At 45.4% G+C, this 20,591-nt stretch overlaps 8 protein-coding genes and 2 long non-coding RNA genes across 17 annotated transcripts in view; 5 read left to right on the top strand and 5 right to left on the bottom strand.

The window, feature by feature from the left end:
• fne (found in neurons) overlaps positions 1-588 on the bottom strand; it is a 32,941-nt gene extending 32,353 nt beyond the window's left edge. For 2 of the 4 annotated variants that reach the window (NM_001258718.3, NM_001258719.2), the window contains exon 1: positions 251-588. The gene's annotated coding sequence lies outside the window, so the exon portion shown is untranslated. Of the gene's footprint in view, positions 1-51 lie in introns of all 4 variants that reach the window. The other 2 variants (NM_001258717.1, NM_001414105.1) reach the window with 2 other exon arrangements.
• Positions 589-2,342: 1,754 nt separating this feature from the next.
• On the bottom strand, positions 2,343-3,221 carry lncRNA:CR45626 (long non-coding RNA:CR45626). Its single transcript, NR_123889.1, has 2 exons — positions 2,768-3,221; positions 2,343-2,614 (listed from the first exon to the last, which is right to left on the bottom strand). It is a non-coding gene; the product is annotated as a long non-coding RNA:CR45626 (long non-coding RNA).
• Positions 3,222-5,055: 1,834 nt separating this feature from the next.
• On the bottom strand, positions 5,056-5,505 carry lncRNA:CR45625 (long non-coding RNA:CR45625). Its single transcript, NR_123888.1, has one exon. It is a non-coding gene; the product is annotated as a long non-coding RNA:CR45625 (long non-coding RNA).
• A 489-nt stretch (positions 5,506-5,994) lies between these two features.
• Positions 5,995-8,112, bottom strand: CG4645 (uncharacterized protein). Of its 3 annotated transcripts, none has more exons than NM_001298242.1 (4): positions 7,377-8,006; positions 7,106-7,312; positions 6,949-7,041; positions 5,995-6,652 (listed from the first exon to the last, which is right to left on the bottom strand). In NM_001298242.1, exons 1-4 carry the CDS (start codon positions 7,860-7,862, stop codon positions 6,356-6,358), a joined length of 1,083 nt encoding a protein of 360 aa, NP_001285171.1. In that variant the 5' UTR covers positions 7,863-8,006; the 3' UTR covers positions 5,995-6,355. The 3 variants fall into 3 exon arrangements, with proteins under 3 accessions (NP_001285171.1, NP_572841.1, NP_001285172.1); NM_132613.3 differs by having other exon boundaries at positions 6,168-6,652; positions 7,377-8,112; NM_001298243.1 differs by having other exon boundaries at positions 6,168-6,652.
• Positions 8,113-8,442: 330 nt separating this feature from the next.
• On the top strand, positions 8,443-10,079 carry Brms1 (BRMS1 transcriptional repressor). Its single transcript, NM_132612.2, has 3 exons — positions 8,443-8,817; positions 8,885-9,129; positions 9,377-10,079. The coding sequence occupies exons 1-3, from the start codon at positions 8,628-8,630 to the stop codon at positions 9,719-9,721; spliced, it is 780 nt and encodes a 259-aa protein (NP_572840.1). The 5' UTR covers positions 8,443-8,627; the 3' UTR covers positions 9,722-10,079.
• Positions 10,080-10,122: 43 nt separating this feature from the next.
• Positions 10,123-10,960, bottom strand: mRpL49 (mitochondrial ribosomal protein L49). Of its 2 annotated transcripts, none has more exons than NM_001298241.1 (2): positions 10,821-10,960; positions 10,123-10,756 (listed from the first exon to the last, which is right to left on the bottom strand). In NM_001298241.1, the coding sequence occupies exons 1-2, from the start codon at positions 10,875-10,877 to the stop codon at positions 10,274-10,276; spliced, it is 540 nt and encodes a 179-aa protein (NP_001285170.1). In that variant the 5' UTR covers positions 10,878-10,960; the 3' UTR covers positions 10,123-10,273. The 2 variants fall into 2 exon arrangements, with proteins under 2 accessions (NP_001285170.1, NP_572839.1); NM_132611.3 differs by having other exon boundaries at positions 10,223-10,756.
• A 1,086-nt stretch (positions 10,961-12,046) lies between these two features.
• Positions 12,047-14,320, top strand: CG4404 (uncharacterized protein). The gene is made up of 2 exons (NM_132610.4): positions 12,047-12,452; positions 13,031-14,320. The coding sequence occupies exons 1-2, from the start codon at positions 12,284-12,286 to the stop codon at positions 13,786-13,788; spliced, it is 927 nt and encodes a 308-aa protein (NP_572838.2). The 5' UTR covers positions 12,047-12,283; the 3' UTR covers positions 13,789-14,320.
• Positions 14,321-14,548: 228 nt separating this feature from the next.
• Flad1 (Flavin adenine dinucleotide synthetase 1) lies at positions 14,549-16,712 on the top strand. Of its 2 annotated transcripts, none has more exons than NM_132609.4 (3): positions 14,549-14,736; positions 15,099-15,749; positions 16,214-16,712. In NM_132609.4, the coding sequence occupies exons 1-3, from the start codon at positions 14,725-14,727 to the stop codon at positions 16,517-16,519; spliced, it is 969 nt and encodes a 322-aa protein (NP_572837.1). In that variant the 5' UTR covers positions 14,549-14,724; the 3' UTR covers positions 16,520-16,712. The 2 variants fall into 2 exon arrangements, with proteins under 2 accessions (NP_572837.1, NP_727648.1); NM_167342.2 differs by lacking the exon at positions 14,549-14,736 and adding an exon at positions 14,903-14,987.
• A 238-nt stretch (positions 16,713-16,950) lies between these two features.
• Positions 16,951-19,297, top strand: Coq8 (Coenzyme Q8). The gene is made up of 2 exons (NM_132608.4): positions 16,951-18,542; positions 18,610-19,297. The coding sequence occupies exons 1-2, from the start codon at positions 17,110-17,112 to the stop codon at positions 19,160-19,162; spliced, it is 1,986 nt and encodes a 661-aa protein (NP_572836.1). The 5' UTR covers positions 16,951-17,109; the 3' UTR covers positions 19,163-19,297.
• Positions 19,298-19,395: 98 nt separating this feature from the next.
• CG32650 (uncharacterized protein) lies at positions 19,396-20,562 on the top strand. The gene has a single exon (NM_167341.2). It carries the CDS (start codon positions 19,478-19,480, stop codon positions 20,516-20,518), a length of 1,041 nt encoding a protein of 346 aa, NP_727647.1. The 5' UTR covers positions 19,396-19,477; the 3' UTR covers positions 20,519-20,562.
• The last annotated feature ends 29 nt before the right edge of the window (positions 20,563-20,591 follow it).

Below are 20,591 nucleotides of genomic sequence, written 5' to 3'. Positions count from 1 at the left end.
TGCGTACTTTTCTTGCTCTCTACGATTGTGGAAATGTATGAATCTACTCACTTTTTGTGGATCGACACTGAGCACAATATTCAGGGGTCTATCTTGAGTTTCGAATTTCTAAGCCTAGGCCTTGAGCTTATCAAAGGATCTGAGAATGTAGGTTTCGAAATCGGATACTTCTGGTTATCCTGCACTTGCGATCACACACACACTCACACACATATACAAAAAGATATAAAAAAGTTTTTTGGGGACGTACTGACTGAGTGAAGGTTGTTTGCCGGTATTCCCCAGGAATTTTTCGCTCGTTCGGCCAGCAAGGATGTGTTTAGAGCACCTGGGCCATCTCCCACGTCTTCCGCTTGATATTGGTTGTTGTTGTTGTTTTTTATTTGGTTGTGTTTTCTTTTTTTGTTGTTGTTGTTGTTGTTGTTGTTGTTGTTGTTGTTGTTGTTGTTTAGTAGTAGTGGCTTGTCATACTACGGAAACAAGGAGAAATCATATAGCGACGCAAATGATAAATCATATGAGTAGAATAATACGAAAACGCGCTTAAAAAAGAACCGCGTTTGCTGGATGCGCCGAAGACTGCTTGACTCGTACTGAATTTTCCTGGAAAATGAGAGAGAGAGGCGCTTTTCCGCAGCCGCTGCGACGACGGCAGAGACGCCAACGCATCCTGTGTCGAGGAGACTTTTCACGGAAAACGCAGCAGCAGCAGCAGCAGCAGCACCTACAATTTGAACAGGAGCAGAGCTTTTTCGGCACAGCTTTTCCGCACCGATTTCCCCCATACCCATACGTGCGGCTTCAACTCTCCAACGCTAGCGGGAAATTCTCTCCAAAAGCGCGGCTTCGAAATAATTTCCAAAATGCATTTGCCACAACGACCAGGGGGCGTGGCAAGTGGGCGGTGCGCAAGAATGTGTGCCAACAGCTCGTCTATATCCCATGTAATCTGTGTAATTTCAGCTGCTCGCAACTCTCAAAAACAACAGGAAGCGGAACACTTGGAAAAATTGCTGTTATTAACGCAAGGATAACAGCAATTTTTCCAAATTAATGAAAATTATATCAATTCGTTAACCACTTTATTATATGTATTAAGAAAGGAATCGAATAACTTGAAGCGAGCATACCATACATAACTTTATGTTTGTCTAATTCTTTAGTTAAGTTTATAGAACTATGGAAATATTTTCTCCTTGTGTAAAAGGACATAAAGGATGGGGTGTTGGGGGCGTTGGGAAAACAGTGGGCGGGAAATAAAGCAGAGCAACGGCAATAGAAGCGGCAAAAGCGATTTGAAGTTGTGCAAATGTTTGCATTGAGCTTCGGTGCATTCCCCATTTGAAATTAATTGAAAGACTTTGTCTCAGCATGCGGGCATTGCACAGAGCGAGAGAGAAATAGTAAGAGAGAGAGAGAGAGAGAGAGAGAGAGAGGGATGTATGGAGCATTTGGAATGAGATGGAGCCTATGTTTGCAGTGCGATTCACGTCAACTGAAGGACTCAATTTGCCGAAATAGAAGCTGATCAAATATTAATATTCACCGATGAATTTATAATGTGCTGCATTTTAACTGTCTCGCCGCCCGAAATTGCAATATTCCCAACCGAAATGAATGAGATGTGCCACAGAGCAAATGCAAATAATTATTTATTGCTATTTGCTTTGCATGCAACTCAAAATGAAAATAATTATGCAAAATGAAATGCTTTGCATGGAGAATGTAAATAATATAAAATTAGTATTAAAAAAAAAACGTTATTAAAAGTGGTATCCGAATATATAATACAAATCAGAGCATATCTTATAATAATAGTACTTTCTTATTCAAATAAGTTTTAGAAACATAGAATTTCCTGCTTGCTATACTTTTTAAAAAGTAATATATTATATTGTATAATATATATATTTATAATTTTGCATTGCTCCTTTGAAGTCAAATGCAATTAGTGAGCTTACTTGGCATTAGGGTCATCGTGCAGCCGTTGGCTTTGCAACAATTTCAATTAATTAAAATGAATAATGAAATTATACATCCCCCCTCCCTTAGCCACTCGGCAAATCCTGGTGATTATCTAAGCCAAATCCCGAATTGGATACATGGTAGATTTGGTATACATATATATATATAAATATATATATATACATGTATGTGTGTATACAGGACAGGATGGATGTGCAATTGCCGACGGCGTTGGGGAAAGCTCTACGCTTTTCCGCGCTGGAAAAGCTCTCGTAGGGGCGCTGTCCCGCTGGAGAATTTTCCCGGGGCCGTTGTAGACTCAGCCATCACGGCGAAAATGGAGCAATTTCTGCATTTGGGCGGCGGCATTCGAAATTGTGTCAAACCGGGCAACGAACACGCCCCAAAAGCACGGAGACCGGCCGGCCGGCAGATGGTCAGCACTTTGCACACGTACACTCACCCGGAGATTCGGACACAGATAAATGGACAGCTGGGGGTTGGAGGTGGAGCTGAAGTGGGAGTTGGATACATGGATAGTTGGATAGTTGGATAGTTGGACTTTAAGCAGAGTGTCTTAAAGCGAAACTAAATGGGATTTTTGGTGAAGAAAATGATGCATTGCCAGAACTTTCTACTTATATTTCAGCTATAACTTATATTTGAGTAACAAGAATAGCACATACATCTATGTATATACATACATATAATAGCAAAATTTTGCCATATTGTTTATTATTTATATTTAGATAAATACTTTTAAAAACACATTATAATTTTGAAGTCTGCTAGGAAAATGAACTGGTTTTGCCATACAACTAAGTGGGTTTTGTTTTTTAAGCATTAATGACCACGTTTTTTTTCTGGGTGTGTCTAGCTGTGTAAATAACAGAACCTTTAAGGGTAAACAAGGAGGTTCAAAAGGGCAGGGGGCGGCGGTGGTGGAGGAGGCGTGGCACTTGCAACCTCTGTCACGTAGTCGGGCAACTCGTACGCAAAAGTTGTGCCAAGTTCTCAAGTCAACACACAGGACTCTCCGCACCCACACACTGTCACTTAATTGAGTGCATGCGGCGAAGGGGTGGGGGGGGAAGGGAAGGGGGGGTCACATCCTGCTGGGCTACGTGTGTGGTGGTGTGGCCGCAGGATATTCACGAAATGGATGGAAATAAGAACGAGCAGTCACGCAGGCAGGCACACTGAGAAGGGGCAAAAGGATTGCAGAATTAACCCAATAACAGCCGGTAAACTATTTAACCATATTCCCTTCCTCTCCTCCCACCTCCCCCACCCCGCTCACCATCACCTCTTAAAGGTCCTTTTTGATACACTAAGCTCCCTTAAGCCGAACGCAAACAAAATAAATCAATAATCATATGGGATTCGAAGGACTCTTTAGGATTTAGACTGTGTGCGGGGAAATCTTTTCAAAAATAAATCAAAAATCTTATACATATCAATCAAATATTAAAGAATTCGAATAATACATTTTTTAGCTTGATTTATGATGGAAAAATTATATTTTTTACGCTATTTGTACGTTTTGTACATATTACTTAAATAAACTTATTTAATAAACTGCAGATTTATGTTTTTAAGCTGAGCTCGTTTCTTTTTTATTTTATTTTAAGACGCTGACAAAAGCAAGCTTTCCACTTCAAAATGGCACTAGCCAACTTTTAATTAAAGATATTTACTTGTAAAAGAACTTCTCTAAACTGGCAAATGTACATGTGCGTGTGCATATGTATGCAAGCAAGTATGTATGTATGTATAGTGTAAATATGTACATGCATGAAGAATTTTCGCAGTCCGTATTTGATTCAGAAATTCGCAAGTGCAGAGATGCTGACTTCAACAGGTGCTCGTTGAGCCGTGCACTTACCAATTAGCATATGCACTCCTGCCAGCAGCCCCTTGAGCCCCGCCCCTCCTGCACCAGCAACACACACATACACCCCCCCCCGCTCCCCTTTCTTGAAGGGTATGCAAGCAGGGTGCAAGTTCCTTGCCGGGGCCAAACATCCTCACTCAAGTGGCGTTTTAACGCTTCAAATGCATTACGAGGCGGCTCAAAGGGGTTAAGTCACTCACACACACTCCAGCTGGCATAGGTGTACACTGAGCGAATCATGTTGGCATTCCACATTTTTGCAAATTTAAATAAATTTAAATCAAATATTTAAGTGCAATTTATAAATCTATATATCCATATATCATGTATTATTATTATTTAGATTTATATCATATGAATATTATTAAAATTAATTTACTTTTTCTATCCAATTTTTTTGCAGTGCACACATCTGCATGGGAAAAGAACGAGCAAAGCAATGGTGATGCAAAGCCAAAGGGATGGCGTAATTGCTTTAAGAGCCAACAAAAAAGGAATCACACAAGTCGCTGAGCATCAGCTAATTTCACTCCTTCTGCGAAAATAGAGCAAATGAAAATAAAATAAAAAAGCAAAATCCAAAGCACAAATAAAAGGACTAAAGGACTGTGGACTGAGAGAGAGCGAGGCAAAAACTTTTAACAGCCATCGAGTGACTTCCGTTTCCGGCGCCCACAGCCACCCACTTGAATGCTAATCAGCTGAATGGCAAATCAGTTAATCTATATGCCACCACAAATCGATCGAATCAGTGGCCATATATAATGCGGCATTCAGAAATGTATGCGTTTCAGCACACAGAACACTGCGCGAAATTAATGAAAGAAATTAGTAAAGCACGCATAAATAGATTAAATCGAATACATTAATACATTAGCTTTACAGTTATGTGTGCACTTGAATTGTGATTTACTCAATTCAAATTGCAAATCTAACTGCTGCCCGAAAAATCTGACAAATGTGTCTCTGATGCTGACATCAAGTATACGCCACGTACGCCCAACTATGCACCACACATACATATCTATCTATACCCTGTATATTCAGCCATGTAAAGTAAATGGATTTTTGTTTCTGCCGAGAAAAATCTACGAAAGGTGTGAGTTGCCATGGAATTGATGTAGTATCTATGTACGTTCAACTCACATGCATGAAAAAGAATATATGAAAGGACAAATCTAACGATGCGTTATGCGAATATTTGCATTTGAAATTGAGAAATTTTCTATCCATAAACGTGCGTGGGTGCAAGTCAGCTGAATACATAGACAAACATACATACATACATGCATGCACACACGCACACATAGAAAGGCGTAAAAGAGTCCTATGTACGTGAGTTACATACCAAATGTTATACTGGGTGTCGTGGTTCAAAAATAATATTTATTTGGTAAATTTTAAATTATTTAATATAATGGTTGTCCTGGTTCGTAAATAATATTTATTTTTAAAATTTTTAATTATATTTTATCATGTTAAACTATTTGGACGTATAAATTTACCAATTCTTAGTTAGTTTTTAATAAGCAACTTATAGTTATACCCAAATATGTAGTAACTATTTTACTTGAATCTGTTATAATGTCCTAAAAAAAACTCACTGAGAAAGTTTTCTAAGTGCTGAGGAAAAAAAAGCACCCTGTTTTTGGCGTCGTCCTTTGCGAATAATTCCCACATTGCTCGAATAAATACGCCAAGCCCATGAAATTCAGCAAAAGCATGCCCGAAACATGAACAACAGCGGCAAAAACGATGAAAAGCCATCCGAGGTCCTTGATATATCGTCCATATAGCCCTGTGTGTGCATGTGTGCGTGCGAGTTGGTAAATATGTATGTGTGCGGGCGACACTACCACCAAAGAAGCTGGCCAAAAATCCATGCATGCGCCCAAAAAGGCAAGTCCAAAAAACAAGCGAAGCGAAAAGGAAACCATAAGCAAGCCCAGCATCCCCATTCCTGTCCATTTCTCTTTCTCAAAGGACTTTCTCCATATGGCCGCTGATGGGAAAAGTATAATGGTTTTGTTTTACCCAAAGAGAATGCCAGCAAAATTATGCACATCTTTTGATTTATAAATTATATTCAAATAGCCAGCAAATGCCCAAGTGAAAACTCATTTTGGTTATACTTTCGATTATATTTACACTTTTTCTTTTAATGATGGCATGATTAACATATTCTTCTGTCTTTCCTAAATATTTCGAAAAATTTATTTAATTTTCTACTACTCCAGCGAAAAGTTCTAGCGATTCTTTTGTTTCTGTGTTGATATTTTTGTTATATTTATGTTTTCTTTTTTTTTTTGGTATTACACGTACATCTACCTTTAAGATAATATGAATATACAGTCGCGAAAAAGTTATTGAAAGTGAATACAAACCACGAAGCTGGAACCAACGTGATCAGCTCTCTAGCGAATATAAAAATAGGGACAACTTAATTTACAGCTTAGTTCAGCGACGTTGACGAACTGGTTTCTCGCGGAATGCATCCTAGTGGGTCTGATTGCCGGGCACTGCGTTGACAACCGCCTGCGTCACGGCTTTCAGAGCAGCCGGAGCAGCAGGTGCAGCTGGTGTCGGAGCAACTGGATCCAGCGACGGGACTGTGGGATTGTGAAAGAAATAGAGCAGAAATCCGGCGGCCAGCACCACATGTGCACTCAGGATTCCAACGATGAGGAACAGCGAGAATTGCGAGTTGCGCAGCGCTGGCGTTAGCACCGCAATCAAAACCGTGCCCGAAAGCAAGGCGGCGGTGATCACCAGGAGCCACTGCAGCAGAGAGATCTGCAAAAGATTGGGGTAAACATGTGGCAATTAGAAGGTAGAAAATATATAAGTTCCTATAAACTATGCATAATGTCTGCTCAGGTGGAAAACTAATGAAGATAGCAAACCAGATTACTGTTTAAAACTTTGAAATATCATTGAATCTGGCATTAAAGTTAGCATGAGATAGTTCAAAAGTTGCAGTAAAATGAGCAGTACAGATATAGTCAAGACACGCAATAAAAATAAGCTAATAGCAAGCATTCAAGCAAAATCTTCTGCCGAATCACAAAATTTATAGAGAATTATCTTACATTGATCACCCAGAGAATGGAGACTGGTATATAAATGGCCAAACTGTATCCATAGATGCACATCAGCGACAAGAGGCTCGGCATGTAGCTGGCCTGCAATAAAAAACCCGAATATGAGCGAGATGGATGGATGGATGGGAATGCCAATGCAACTTACGCTGTCCGTTTCCACGGCATCAGCGGAGTCCACAGGCTTCAGGCTGTACTTGAAGAGGGCCCACAGAACGGCTGGCAAGATATTGGCATACAAGAAGATGGACGTAGCCGCATAGGAGACCAGATGGAAGTTGTAGTGCCATTTGTACGCATCAGTGGCTTGCTGCAAATAGCTGGCAATATTACCACTTATTGCTATGGAAAAGATCTGAAATGCAAATGGAAAGAGTTAGTTCCACTTTTGGAGTTGTTAAAACTTCAAAGCTACCGACCAGGGTGACGGTTATCCAGAAGGGTCCATATAGATCCGGATTCTCGCCGATGTTCATGCGCAGATAGTTGCCAGAGGCCCGTTTGGGTATCATGGAGTTGGCGATTCGCTCGAGCACCATATAGGTGTCCACGTTGAAGAACTGCTGGTAGTACTCGATCGTAAACAGTGATAGTTTCGCACCACCGCCTCCACCGCCGGCGGATCCGTCCAGCGATGAGTTCTGCGGCTGGGAGCCGCCCGAGGATGCAGCTCCGGAGAATCCCTGGGCCGAGGAGGTCATGTCATAGATGAGATCCGCCAGCGGATCGCCGCGTTGACGCTGTGCGTTGGCACCACCACCGCCAACGGAGCCGCCGGAACCAGCAGAGCCACCACCAGAACCACCCGATCCGCCGTGCGTAGGGGAATTGACATTGATTTGGGCCGGGGCACCGCCGCTGTAGTCGCGGAACTGCAACAGGTCATCGGCCATGGGTGTCTCCATTTAGATTTCGGCTCGACTAGATTGGTTTCGTTTTGCTAATTGTAAATATTACACGTATTTTGCACTTGGCCCAAAAAAATATCTGCTGGCAGCGATGGCTTATCGGTTATCGATAGGCGTACGAACATCAGCTGGCGACTGCATTCGTCAGCTAGAGATGGCAGACGGCGGTGGGGCTGAGCAGCCGAAAATGCCTAGATTTGGCTATTTCAAATAAGTCCACAATATTATATGGGAATGAACCATATTTTAAAGATGTATTCCTTTAATCTAAATATCGGAAATTACTTCCATGACCTTCTATTTATAATTTAATTTACGACAGAGTTAATATCATTATTTTTCATCAAACAAAAATATTGTAACATTTTTATATTTAAATAGTTACATGGGTAAATTCCAAATTTATTTTCTCTTATTTTAGTGGTCCAGGTTACTTCAAATTCAATGATACATTAATATTTTAATGTGTTTAACTTAATGAATAATATTTTTCGCAGATTTAGCTATTTTGTAGCCACTCAGCTAGATGCTCCGCTTGCGTTGACCAACACTAAATTGCCCAACACTCTTACGTGCGGTCATACTTTTTTTGATACAGCACACAGTTTAGTGTTTTTCCACAGAGTTTTCCACAGTTTCCACACTCCCCGATTGTCGAAAGCAAACAAAAAAAGATATCGCGCTTATACCGGCGGCCACCTGCAGTCCATTGCCGAATCGGAATACGCCGAGAACAAGGAGAACCGCAAAATCCACTCTGAAATGCCCGTGAAGAATGGCGAATCCGATGGCGAAGGCGACGTTTCTGGCGGAGAATCGGAGCACTCGAATTCCAGCCAGCCACACGACACCTCCGACGAGGAGGAGGCCAACGAATGCGATTCGGATGACTCCTCCGAGTTGGATGCCAGTGAAATAGACCGCCGGCGGGCAGAGCACATCGAGGATTTGCGTAGGAATCAGTACGTACACACTTAACACAAGCCATACTCATCGAGTTTCTTCTTTCCTTGACACAGTGAGCTTGGAGCGCCAATTTAACGAGTTGCGGGAACAGTACTACGTCGAGCGCATCAATCTCATCGAACGACAATTGGCCGAGGTGCGTTCCGGGCGTTCCGAGGAGTTTGTCCAGCCGCAAAAGGAACTGGACAAGAAGTATCGCACCAGGATCGAGGTGGCGGACGTCCTGCGCAAGTACCGACTGCAGAATATCGAGCACAAATACCAGTCCGAGGAACAAGCTGCCGTCCAGCACTTTGAGGTACATAACCAATCTCGATTTTTGGCGCCAAAAATGAGAAGAGCTAATTGGCCACCATATCGTCGCAATTAGATTGGCTTTCGTGTTGATAAGGCACTGGGGGCGACACTGCCAAAGCTAATTACAACACAAAATGTCACTCACTTATAGGCCATATATTAACGATTTAAGACAAATGATGGCTTAACTTAAGCGTAGAAGTAGTTGTTAATGTATCCTCTTGCAACTCACAACTTTTCCGTTGCAGAGCGAGAAACACATGGCATTGGACAATCTGCGCGAGGAGTTCATGGAGCGCATCCGTCGCCTGGAGGAGGATCGCCACAACGTGGACATCTCGTGGGCCGACTGGGGCACCGACAAGCGGCAGAGCAAGGTGCGCGGACCGGGTCGCAAGAAGGCCGTCACCGTCACGGGTCCCTATGTCGTGTACATGCTGCGCGAGGAGGATATCATGGAGGACTGGACGATTATACGCAAGGCCCTCAAGCGATCCTCCTCGTCGGCCACCGCTGCTGGCACAGTTACGCCCACTTCCGGCGTAAGCGTTAGCCTGTCCGGTTTGCCAGCAATGGCAGGAGCTAGCGGATAGCGTTGGGGCGTGGCAGCTGCCGCCTACGCCCACATGACGCGTACCTGACGGCCGCGCCCGAGGAAGCAGCAGCCGTAGACGTTTATGTATCAGTAGTAGCCGTAGCAGAGCCCCCGAACCAGACTTCAAATGCGTTCATCAAAATGGCTAAGCTCCGCCACCCATCCTCACCTCCTTTTCCCGTAGATTTTAGTACGTACGTAGTTTGTACGAGTCCCACTCTCAGAATATTGTGTGTGTGTGTGTGTGTGTGTGTCTCTCCCCTCCCCCATACAGACGATGTATGTAATTTATGCTAAAAGATAAGTGCAAATAAAAGCGAACTGCAGCCAAGTGGGCATGCGTTCAACATAAATTTAATTCGATTGCCTGCGAGTGATTCAATCTCCGGAAGGCCAGCAGTTTTGTTATCCAGACTTGGATACTATGGGTAGGAGGTCACAATGTGGGTAAGCCGCCTTAGGTGAGGCGAGACAGAAGAACACAAATCCCACATGATTTAAATCAACAGAAAAGCTTTTATTGCGGCACAGACGGTTCATTTGTGGACCTTCAGAAGCCCTTCTCCTTGAGATAGTCACGCAGGACGTCCACGTGGTCACCATGGAAGTGTATCTGACCGCTCAGCTCATTGATTCTCGTGGCGCAGACCTTGCCGTTTCGCGACTGCTCCACCACCGCACGCAGATCCTTTTCCAGCGTCCAAATGTCTCCTTGGACGCGTCGCACCACCGTGATCCGGCGCTGGCCACGGAACCTGGTGTGCAGATACACGGGCACCATGTGATTCTTCGTCCTGGCCACATGGTAACCCAGTTCTGAGCCATCCTCCTTTTGTGGCTGCCAGCCGGATGGATATTTTGGCTTCTCCACCGGCTGTGGTACTGTCTTCGCTGGTAGCAAGCGCTCCACAAAACGCCACTCGGGCGGATTGGCCACCACCTCCACTTCAGGATACTTGTCCAGCTCCTGAACTTCGCGGGATGAACGAAAACTGGACATAAGTGCCGGTTGCATGTGTATTTGCCTGGTAAGCTGCGTGAAATAAAAACAGATTTTAGGTGATTTTTTACTGGAATCCTTTGGTTTATCTGCTCACCTGGCTTAGCTTTTGGCAGAGGCCGCTGCCTAGCATCAGTTTGGCGCTTGTTGCCATGTTTTTTGGCTAAAAACTAACAGATTTCCCAAGAAATACAAAAAATAGTTGTTACATATGCACTGGCTGGTTAGTGATGCGCAAATGGTAGCGATAATTGTTTCGATTACTTAACTTGGCTAGAAGCTATCGACTTCGTTTTGTACAAAGCACCGATTTTCAAGCTAAAAAATATTTAAAAATGTAAATAGTCAAAAAATTAGGTGCAATGACAACAGTCAAATATTTAATTAGTTAATTAATTAACATCAGGTTAAATTTGATTTTATTTCGAAACATGGCTTAAATGGCCTATTGCTTAGCGAATTTATCTACTTTTTTCTAAAACTGAGGAAAATTAATCATTTCCGCCCAGTTTTTAGTAAATTTAATTAAATAAACACTATATTATATGATCATGCATTAAACGATCTTGGAATTTAGCTGCACGTACACCATTCAGCTTAATTTCTACAAGCTCAAACATTTTAGCCTAATTTGCGTTTTGTCTTTGATTGCTTTTGTCTTCATCACTTTAGCATCGCATGCAACAAATGCAGCGTGTGACGTCATCGCCAAAGCTTTAATCACACACGCACACACACAGAAGCGCCTGCACACACACAAGCGTTGCAAGTGCGGCATTTGAATTGCTTAGCTTATACAATTTTATTGCAGCTGTTGTTCGCCGTTGAGTTTTTCGATATGCGGTAATCGCGGAGTCATCGGGGTATATCGAAATAGTCGCAAAGTTGTCGATATAATTTTAGTAACCGTTGAAATGTGCAAAAAATACAATTAAAGAGAAATAAACACTTCGATTACGATCACCTTGAGTTTATAGGATTAGTAAATAGTATGAAAAATTGTGTGATCTTTTGATTATCTTTGGGAAATTTCATTATTCGGCGAATAAATATCAATATAAATATATTATTTCTGGTTAGTGTATATAGATGCTGCTCTGTACACCTTTACATTCGATTTATTCAGATGTGCTCCATTGCAATATCCTGCTAATTATGTTTCAGTGTAGATCTTGCTGCCTTTCAGCGGTGTAGGGTATTCGCTGTTCGTGAGACTCAGCGATTGCCACTTGTTGTTGCTGCTGTTTTGTGCCAGCATAAAGTGTTTGCGCTGCAGCTTTTGTTGCTATTTGCTATTTGCAGTTTGCAATTTGCAATTTGCGCGCAGTTTTGGTTGCGCGTTTGCTGCGAGCAGTTGCACTTGCACTTGCAATTCTATTGCCGCGCCCCCTCCCCTTTTTTTCTGTGTCGCCCCCTTTGTTTTGTTTTGCCTCTTTTCGTTCGCGCCCCCCGCCATCTGCACCGTCTGCAGAGCAGCGCTCCTGGAATAACTGCATGTGCGATTCACCGTTCTAGTTGGCGGCGTGCGTGCGTGTGCGAGCGAGCGAGACAGACAGAGGCATGTGCTGGGTCGCAATGGCGCGCAAGGACGATCCCGTTTTCAATGTGCGGTTCGTGCAGTTCGTGGAGAATCAGCCGTGCCTGTGGAACTACACGCATCCGGGCTACAGCAAGAAGGAGGATGTGCAGAGGGCGTGGCAGCAGGTTGCCAACGATATCAAGGACACGGGTAAAAAGGCGGTAAAAAATAAATCGGCAAAAGGCAACGGCGATTTTCCGCCTCAAGCTGCTGCTTCTTCCTCTTCTTCTTCTTCGCCGCCAATTGCGTGCTCATTTCACTGTCCGTGTGCGCGCGCGCCTGTGTGTGTGTGTGTGTGTCTGTGCGTGTGTGTGTCTATGATGCAAGCTTTCGCGAATTGGTGTGCGAAACGAATGCACTTGTTGTTGTTTTCCATTTGCCTGGCTTTGCATTGGTGTAGGTGTGTCACTGTGTCGCGCAGTTTTTGCCTGCAATTTGTTGCTGCTTTTGCGTTTCGCTTTTCGTTTACTGTTGCTGCACTCAGCCAAGGTGCACTGGAAAAAAACCAAGTACTATTCGTACAACTAAATTCCCATAATAAATTCAAAATAAATACAAAATAAAAGTATTTAAACTACAAAATATTCCATGTTACAAACAAGTATAAATCCAAGAATTGAGTTTGATGTGCAAATCAACTCAGTACTGTGGTTACCTTTTGGTGAACAAGTTTCAATTTGTACCGTAGAAATTTGTACTGTAAAAGATGTGTTTTGTTTCTCCTGCAGTTCGCAACTGTCGCGAGCGATGGCGCACCATAAGGAGCAGCTTCCTGCGATCCCTGAAGCTGGCACGCACACAAACGGGACGCGGCAAGCGCAAATACTACCTATCGAAGTATCTTCAGTTTCTCGTTCCGTTCACCAAGTCGCGATCCTGCCACAAGCAGCTGCCGGGCATGGTGCTCCGCAAACCCGGCCAAGCTGCCACTGCTCAGCAGGAAGATGAGGTGGTGGCGGCGGAGGAGGAGGCCAAGGTGAGCGATGGTGAGATGCCGCTGGACGTTCAGGTGTCCGAGGAGGAGCATCGTCGTAATCAGGAACAGGATCGGGAGCAACCCACCGCCTGTTTGCCGCTCCGCCTGCATTCCATCAAAGTGGAGCACGATTCGTCAAATGCGAACCAGCAGCTGGAGCGGATGGTGAGCCAGCAGTCGCTGGTCTCGGTGCCCGCCGCCGCGCTGGGCAATCACCTGGGCTGGTCGGATCTGACGCAGTGGTTCAAGGGACATGGCAGCGGTCATCACAAGTTAACCACAACAACAACAACACCAACATCACCACCACCGCCGCCGCAGCCGGCTACGTCAGCTCTAAGTGTTTTCACTGGCGGACCAGGAGGAGGTGGCTCACAACCGGATGCCGACTACTCCTTTCTGATCAGCCTGCATCCGTACATCAAGGAGATGAACGGCAAGCAGAATCGAAAGTTTCGACAGAAGGTCGTCGGACTCATCGACGATATTCTGGATAACAAGGATGTCTAATTTGTACACGGAAAAAAAACCGAAGATGCTTACGTTTCAGCGATGAAAATTACGATTTGTAAACGGCTCTATCAAAATTACCACACACAAGAGATGCATATTTTGAATGATTGTGCGGAAATATTCTACATACCAAATGCAACATTATTTCAAAACCAACATTTTCACCACTTTCAGATTTCATTCTGGCCATCATATTGCTAACTTTTAGACAATGAACTTAGTTTTTAAATATTTATGTCTAAGTTAAGTGTGAACGTACATGAAATTTATATCGAAGTTTATATGCACTGCATCGAAATTTGTAAAGCGCCCAGTGGAACAGGATGAAATCACCAGTTATGTGATATTTTCTCTCCGTGAAGAAAAAAAGCCACAAGAATCGAAGAAAACACACCCAGTTGATAGAAAACGCCAACAGTGCCCATTTATTAGATGTGTAGAGCGTACTTTAATTACGCTTTTTATTGTTGTTGTTAAGCACACACACAAACACGAATTTGTTATTGTCGAATAAAACATTTAAACTACGAACATTTTATTTTACTTCAGACGGAACAGAAACAAAATTTGCGTATATATGTCGCATTTGCTGGCGATATGCGAAATTGCGGATTAAAATCAAAACGAAACTTTCAAAATTATTTAATGTATAAATTTCTAGCTTTTTTTTTGAATTTCTAGCTAGCCAACCGCCTTAATCGAGTGCAATCGATAGATTCAGCGCACAGCTGATGCACCGATAGTACGCAAAGCTTCCTGGCTTTGTTGTTGTTGTTGTCGCCGTTCGCTTGTTGTTGCACTAAAAAGACGAAAAAAGGAAGGAAAATCACTGGCGCGGAATAACAATTAACAAAATGGAATAATTGCATTGCTGTCGCCGTAACTCATCAGTTAAATGTGCGCCAGTAAACAGTCGATGCAGCAACGAAACACATGAGCTATTGGGTGAGCTATGCGCGTGTGTGCGTGCGCCATGTGTTTGGCCTGCATGCGTGTGTGTGCGTGTGCGTGTGAGGGCCTGAGGTTTTGGCTTTATATCACTTTTTTTTTGTTTTTGCTGACTTTTCCGATACGAAAGTGATGTAATTTTTGGCTGGCCACAAATAAGCCAACTCACTCGCACGTCAACCGCCGAAGCATTTACCACGCTCATCGCACAGTTAAAGTTTGTTTATGGGCCTAGAAAATTACATAAAGTAAATACTTACACACACACACACACACGCAAAAAAAAGATATTTTTCGGCGAAAGTTTTTTTTATGTTTTATTTATTGAGTGCTAATAGTTGCTCTTTTGACTTTAACAGCGTGTGACGTCATCGTTTTTGCTAGCCAGGGCACGGCCACGCCTCCCACAAACATTACGCCCACTGAGCACCATGAACGAATGCCGGAAGAACATCACAAACATCACAAACATTACAGCGAACAACAGCATTCTATGCGCAAAGAGCATTAGCAAAAAGCATTTGTTTCTAGAGAAACGGAGCATGTCGGATCGTTCGGAGAACTCCAAGGATGTGGCAAAGGGACAGGATATATCAAATCCAATGGAACTAACAGCCGAGGATCGACTGGCCATTGAGGAGCGGCAAAATAAAGCGTTCGCCTTCTTCGCCGAAACCCTGCAAATCTACGGCGTCGAGGAGCTAATTTTCTGTTTCAACGGCGGCAAGGATTGCACCGTGCTGCTCGATCTCCTTATGCGTTACCTGCGCCAGGAGAACATCTCCAGCGGCGACATTCCCATGCTGTACATTAAATCCGGCGATTCGTTTCCGGAAATCGATGAGTTCGTCGAGCGTTGCGTACGCAACTACCGCGTCCAGTTGGTTCAGTACGAGGGTACGCTCAAGGAGGCACTCACCCACATGTCGTCGGACATGCCGCGGATCAAGGCCGTCTTCGTGGGCAGCCGCAACACGGATCCCTACTGCCAGCATCTGGCGCCCATGCAGGTGAAGCTGGTTAGGAATATAGCAATCAGGAGATAAATCATATTTAAATGTTTTGCACTGAAATGCTCAGGAGTTCGTAGGTTCAAGTGTGAAGAAAAGTTTCTTTCTCAAGAGTAGTAGATTGATTATAAAGCCAAGTTATCAAAGTCACAGCCTTAGTATCAAAATTATGCCATTGTTAATCTAGAAAAGTATGTGCCCTTTGCCAATATCACAGTGACAGTGGCATTTTCGAATGTCATGATTCCATTCCGCAGATAAGCGAGTTCTGTGGTTCACCACCTAACATAGAATTTATTCGAGTATTTTACAAAACCAAATGTATCCCGCTTATTTGAAAATCTCACAAGATCACAAAGATAATAATGAAGCTAGCTTGAAATAGTTTTGGAAAGTTCGAAACTGCTGTTTCCTATTAGGAAACCCCAAGTGCCTAGTGATGCTAATTTCGATTTTTTTTTTAGCCCACGGACAACGACTGGCCGCCGATGATGCGCCTGAATCCGCTGCTGGAGTGGAGCTACCACGACGTCTGGCACTACATCCACTTGAACTCGGTGCCCTATTGCAGCCTGTACGATCGGGGCTACACCTCGATCGGGAATCGTGCGAACACAGTGCCTAATCCGCACCTCCGACGCACCGATGCCGAGTGTGAATGTGGTTCTAATTCCGATGCCGTCTGCTCCTGCGATCTGGGTGGCTATCGGCCCGCCTGGGAGCTCCAGGATGCCACCATGGAGCGTGCTGGTCGCCTGCCCAGGAAGTAGGATTCCATTTGCGTGGCTATAGTGTAATTGAATAGCTTAAACTCCAGTTAGTCACGAAACTTTATATAGCTGTGTATATATATTAACGTGTGATCTGGATTTCGGTAAACAAACTTAATTTAGTAAAATTTTGTACGACCTAAGGTATGCCGCTGAATAAATGTGGCCTCTGTTAGCAGGCCACTTAAGCAGTATTCCTAGTTTTTATGGAGTATTTAAATTTTTAGTTGTTTAGTTGTTGAATGTTTCTTTCTAATTTTGCATAAAAGCTGAAGCAAGCTAAAAGAGCCAAAGAAACAGCACTGGCTTCAGTGCAAAATCTAGTGCTGCAGCAAGCTGGCTTTTAAAAGCTAGAAAAAGCTCAAGATGCCATGGTGCCACTGTTAAAACGCCAGCATGGCAGCACTAGATGGCCAGTCAGCTGTTTTGCCAGCTGATTTTCGCCGCATTTTCACAACATTACGCGATTCTTTGAACTTTTTTTGCTGTGATATTTTTACGAGATTTACGTAATCCTACGCGCCGATCATCACCAGCGAATCACCCACGCGAGAGCAGTGCACAATAAACCAGTATTTCCTCGCTCCGCGATGTCGCGATCCGCACAAGAAGCTGCGGCGCTGCTGCGGGGACTGCGGATCTTGTTGGAGGCGTGTGGGCGCGAGCATCTCGCCCACGGTCGTCATCTGTGGAGCAATTCAAGCATTCGTGAGCTAATCGCCGAGAATGTGGCGCACACACAGCAGCTGGTGAGAAGTTCCAGTCAAAATCCCACCGAGGAGCTGAAAAAACTGCAGCAAACTGTAAAAGAAACGGGCGAAAGGGGCTACGTGGTGGCCAAAGGTATTTGCTCGCTGCTGGAGACGAAAATCAAGATGTCCCGCGAGGAATCGGCCATCTCTGAGCCTGCACAAGTCTCCTCAATTCGTAAATCCACACCCACGGCACAAAATCCAGCAAGTTGGGACGCCGCCAACTTGGATATATCATCCATAACGCTGCAGGAGTTCGAGGAGATACTCTCGCGCCGGAACAAAGATCGTAGTGTTAGCTTGCGCACCCCGGCAACCAAAAGCAACCAGACCATGCCCAAAAAAGAAACGTCAACCAATCCGGGCATCATTACCCAGGACACGGAGTATGTAAACAATGTGCTGCGGTTTGTGGCGGGCGCCAAGGTGGAGGAGCAGCCACCAGATGCGCAGCCGAAGAAGAAGTCCGACCAGCCGGCCATTGAAGTGCCCGAACTGAGCAAGGTGGCCAAACAGCGCAAGGTTCCCTCCTCCCGGATAGGCAGAATGGCCTCCTTTGGCGGCCTGTTCGCCGGCCTGGGCCTGGGAACCCTCAACGAGCTGACCAAGGGTGCACTCGGCCTGGGCGGTTCGACCAGCATGCGAGAGGCGTTGCTCAGTCCCGCCAATGCTGAACGCATCGTGGACACGCTATGCAAGGTGAGAGGAGCTGCCCTGAAGATCGGACAAATCCTGAGCATACAAGATTCCAGCGTTGTGTCGCCGCAACTGGCCAAGGCGTTTGAGCGGGTGCGTCAGGCGGCGGACTATATGCCCGATTGGCAGGTCGAACGCGTGATGAACACCCAATTGGGTGCCGATTGGCGACAGCGTCTCAAGAGTTTCGAGGACAAACCCTTTGCGGCTGCCTCCATTGGCCAGGTGCATCGGGCAACGCTGAGCGATGGCATGGATGTGGCCATTAAGATCCAATATCCCGGTGTCGCCCAGAGCATCGAGAGCGACATTGACAATTTGGTGGGCATGCTGAAGGTGTGGGATGTCTTTCCACAGGGTTTCTTCATCGACAATGTGGTGCGCGTGGCCAAACGTGAGTTGCAATGGGAGGTGGACTATGATCGCGAGGCGGAATACACGGAGAAGTTTCGCGAAATGATCGCGCCCTATCCCGAGTACTATGTACCGCGTGTGGTGCGCGATCTGACCACGTCCAGCGTTCTGACCACCGAACTGGTGCCCGGTGTGCCGCTCGATAAGTGTTTCGATCTGAGGTAAGCTAATGATGCAAACGCACATGCATATAGTAATCAATGGGCTTCATTGAAAATTCACTTCCAGCTACGAGCATCGCCGCCACATAGCCGCATCCGTGCTGAAGCTCTGCCTGCGCGAGCTCTTCGAGATTGAGTGCATGCAGACGGATCCGAATTGGTCCAACTTTCTGTACGATGCGCCCAGTCGCCGGCTAATGCTGATCGACTTCGGTTCGACGCGCTTCTATAGGCATGAATTCATCCGCAACTATCGCCGGGTGATCATGAGCGCCGCCGAGAACAATCGTCAGGGCGTTTTGGAGATGTCGCGCGAAATGGGCTTCCTAACCGGCTACGAGACGAAGCAAATGGAGCAGGCGCACGTGGATGCGGTGATGATATTGGGCGAGATCTTTCGCTACGACGGTGATTTCGATTTCGGTCGACAGAATACCACCGAAAGATTGGCCGCCCTGGTGCCCACAATGGTGGCGCATCGATTGTGCCCGCCGCCCGAGGAGATATACTCCATTCATCGCAAGCTATCGGGCATTTTCCTGCTGTGCGCGCGTCTGAATGTGCGCATGAATTGCGTGCCCTTCTACAAGGACATCGTTCTGGGGAAGTTCAAGGACTAGTGAGCACAGCTCACCCCTCTTCCCTTGACCATTTTCTTTTTTTTTTTTTTTGTCCAATCCAATCCCAGTTGTAAACCATAAGTGCGCTTAATTTGTAAATGCGATTCGCTGCAAGATTACATATGTTAATTTCCCAACTAACGTGTTTATCCTTAACTGACTGGGTCAGGGTTAGTTGTCAATTGAATTGGAAACAAGTAGGTTTTGAGCAATCCCCAACAGCTAACACACACACACACACATTTTAGTTAAAAACCCCAACAATAAAACACTACACAAAAAAAATATATATACATTGTATCTAATGCAAAAAACATGAAGACATTTGTGAAGACCCAAAGCATGAAGAGGAAGAACGAGTTGTTTCACCATGATTGCGTCTCGGACATCGACGGATCCGTATCCGATGGGAGCGAGGAGTTGGAGGAGCAGTCGCCGGAGCAAATCGAGGAGATAGCCTGGCCGCAAATGAAGCGTGAGATTGGCGCCATGAATCGAACGCTGGACGAAATACAGGCCCAGTTGGCCATCGATTTTCACGAGCGCGACGGCGGCAGATCGTGTTGGGAGGAGGAACAGGAGGCGTTGGCCAAGGGCCTGGAACCGGAGGACTCGCGCTGGATGATCATGCACGGTAGCAGGGAGGCGGCCTTGCGAGAACTGCAATGGAATAACCTGCGCATTCGCAGGCAACTGGCGGATCTCGTTCGCTGCTCGGAACTGGGCAGAGCACGCATCTCGGCACTGGATCGTCTGTTCCAACGGCAGACGAAGGAGCTGGTCGGGTGTCGGCAGGACCACGAGCGCGTCCTCTCCTTCCACCTGACCAAGCAACTGGAGGCGGGCAAGTGCCTGCAGCGCTATCGCTACGCGCGTGACTTGTACGCCAGCTGGCGTGAGCTCTTCAAGATGGGTCGCCACCTGAAGGAGGCCTACAAGAAGATACTCGAGCGCACGCAGTCTCGCTTGGAGTATGCAGAGATCAAGCGGCAGGCACTCGACGAGATGACGGTGGCCCACGAGATGTGCCTGGGCTCAACGCGAAGTCTGTTGGCCCGCGTCCGGGATCTGGAGCTCGGCCTGGCACCGCTGGGCTTCTCAAGGCCATCGGTTATGTCCCGCAAAATCGGTAGCCTCGGCACGTCTGGCGCCGGGCATGCCGATAGCAATCGCGCCGAGGAGCATCCCGGCAGGCCCGTCTGGGTGAAGGCCAAGGCCTGGCAGCGTCGTTCCTATCGGACCGTCAAGTTCTCCCGCGGCGAATTGCTCGAGCTGCCGGTGGTTGTGCCGCCCGAGGCGAAGACCTGGTACGGCAAAATGTTGCGCATGCTGCACAATCCGCCCAAAATCTATTAGTGTTTGTTTGCCAATTGTTTAGCTCATTTAAAGTAATAATAAACAAAAAATTCAAAATAAGCAACAGTTTTTT

The sequence above is a fragment of the Drosophila melanogaster genome, chromosome X, assembly GCF_000001215.4.
Source record: "Drosophila melanogaster chromosome X".
Lineage (NCBI taxonomy): Eukaryota > Metazoa > Arthropoda > Insecta > Diptera > Drosophilidae > Drosophila > Drosophila melanogaster.
This window is presented reverse-complemented; position numbering and strand designations above follow the sequence as displayed.

What these genes read in the sequence shown, in the direction of transcription:
- CG4645 (NM_132613.3), bottom strand. Translation starts at nt 7,862, where the DNA reads ATGGAGACACCCATGGCCGATGACCTGTTGCAGTTCCGCGACTACAGC. An exon ending in TCTGGATAACCGTCACCCTG is followed by an intron (nt 7,313 to 7,376) that starts GTCGGTAGCTTT and finishes TTTGCATTTCAG; the next exon opens with ATCTTTTCCATAGCAATAAG. An exon ending in CCATTCTCTGGGTGATCAAT is followed by an intron (nt 6,653 to 6,948) that starts GTAAGATAATTC and finishes AATCTTTTGCAG; the next exon opens with ATCTCTCTGCTGCAGTGGCT.
- Brms1 (NM_132612.2), top strand. Translation starts at nt 8,628, where the DNA reads ATGCCCGTGAAGAATGGCGAATCCGATGGCGAAGGCGACGTTTCTGGC. An exon ending in AGAGCACATCGAGGATTTGC is followed by an intron (nt 8,818 to 8,884) that starts GTAGGAATCAGT and finishes TCCTTGACACAG; the next exon opens with TGAGCTTGGAGCGCCAATTT. An exon ending in CTGCCGTCCAGCACTTTGAG is followed by an intron (nt 9,130 to 9,376) that starts GTACATAACCAA and finishes TTTCCGTTGCAG; the next exon opens with AGCGAGAAACACATGGCATT.
- mRpL49 (NM_001298241.1), bottom strand. Translation starts at nt 10,877, where the DNA reads ATGGCAACAAGCGCCAAACTGATGCTAGGCAGCGGCCTCTGCCAAAAG. An exon ending in TCTGCCAAAAGCTAAGCCAG is followed by an intron (nt 10,757 to 10,820) that starts GTGAGCAGATAA and finishes TATTTCACGCAG; the next exon opens with CTTACCAGGCAAATACACAT.
- CG4404 (NM_132610.4), top strand. Translation starts at nt 12,284, where the DNA reads ATGTGCTGGGTCGCAATGGCGCGCAAGGACGATCCCGTTTTCAATGTG. An exon ending in CAACGATATCAAGGACACGG is followed by an intron (nt 12,453 to 13,030) that starts GTAAAAAGGCGG and finishes TTTCTCCTGCAG; the next exon opens with TTCGCAACTGTCGCGAGCGA.
- Flad1 (NM_132609.4), top strand. An exon ending in AGCATCTGGCGCCCATGCAG is followed by an intron (nt 15,750 to 16,213) that starts GTGAAGCTGGTT and finishes TTTTTTTTTTAG; the next exon opens with CCCACGGACAACGACTGGCC.
- Coq8 (NM_132608.4), top strand. Translation starts at nt 17,110, where the DNA reads ATGTCGCGATCCGCACAAGAAGCTGCGGCGCTGCTGCGGGGACTGCGG. An exon ending in GATAAGTGTTTCGATCTGAG is followed by an intron (nt 18,543 to 18,609) that starts GTAAGCTAATGA and finishes ATTCACTTCCAG; the next exon opens with CTACGAGCATCGCCGCCACA.
- CG32650 (NM_167341.2), top strand. Translation starts at nt 19,478, where the DNA reads ATGAAGACATTTGTGAAGACCCAAAGCATGAAGAGGAAGAACGAGTTG.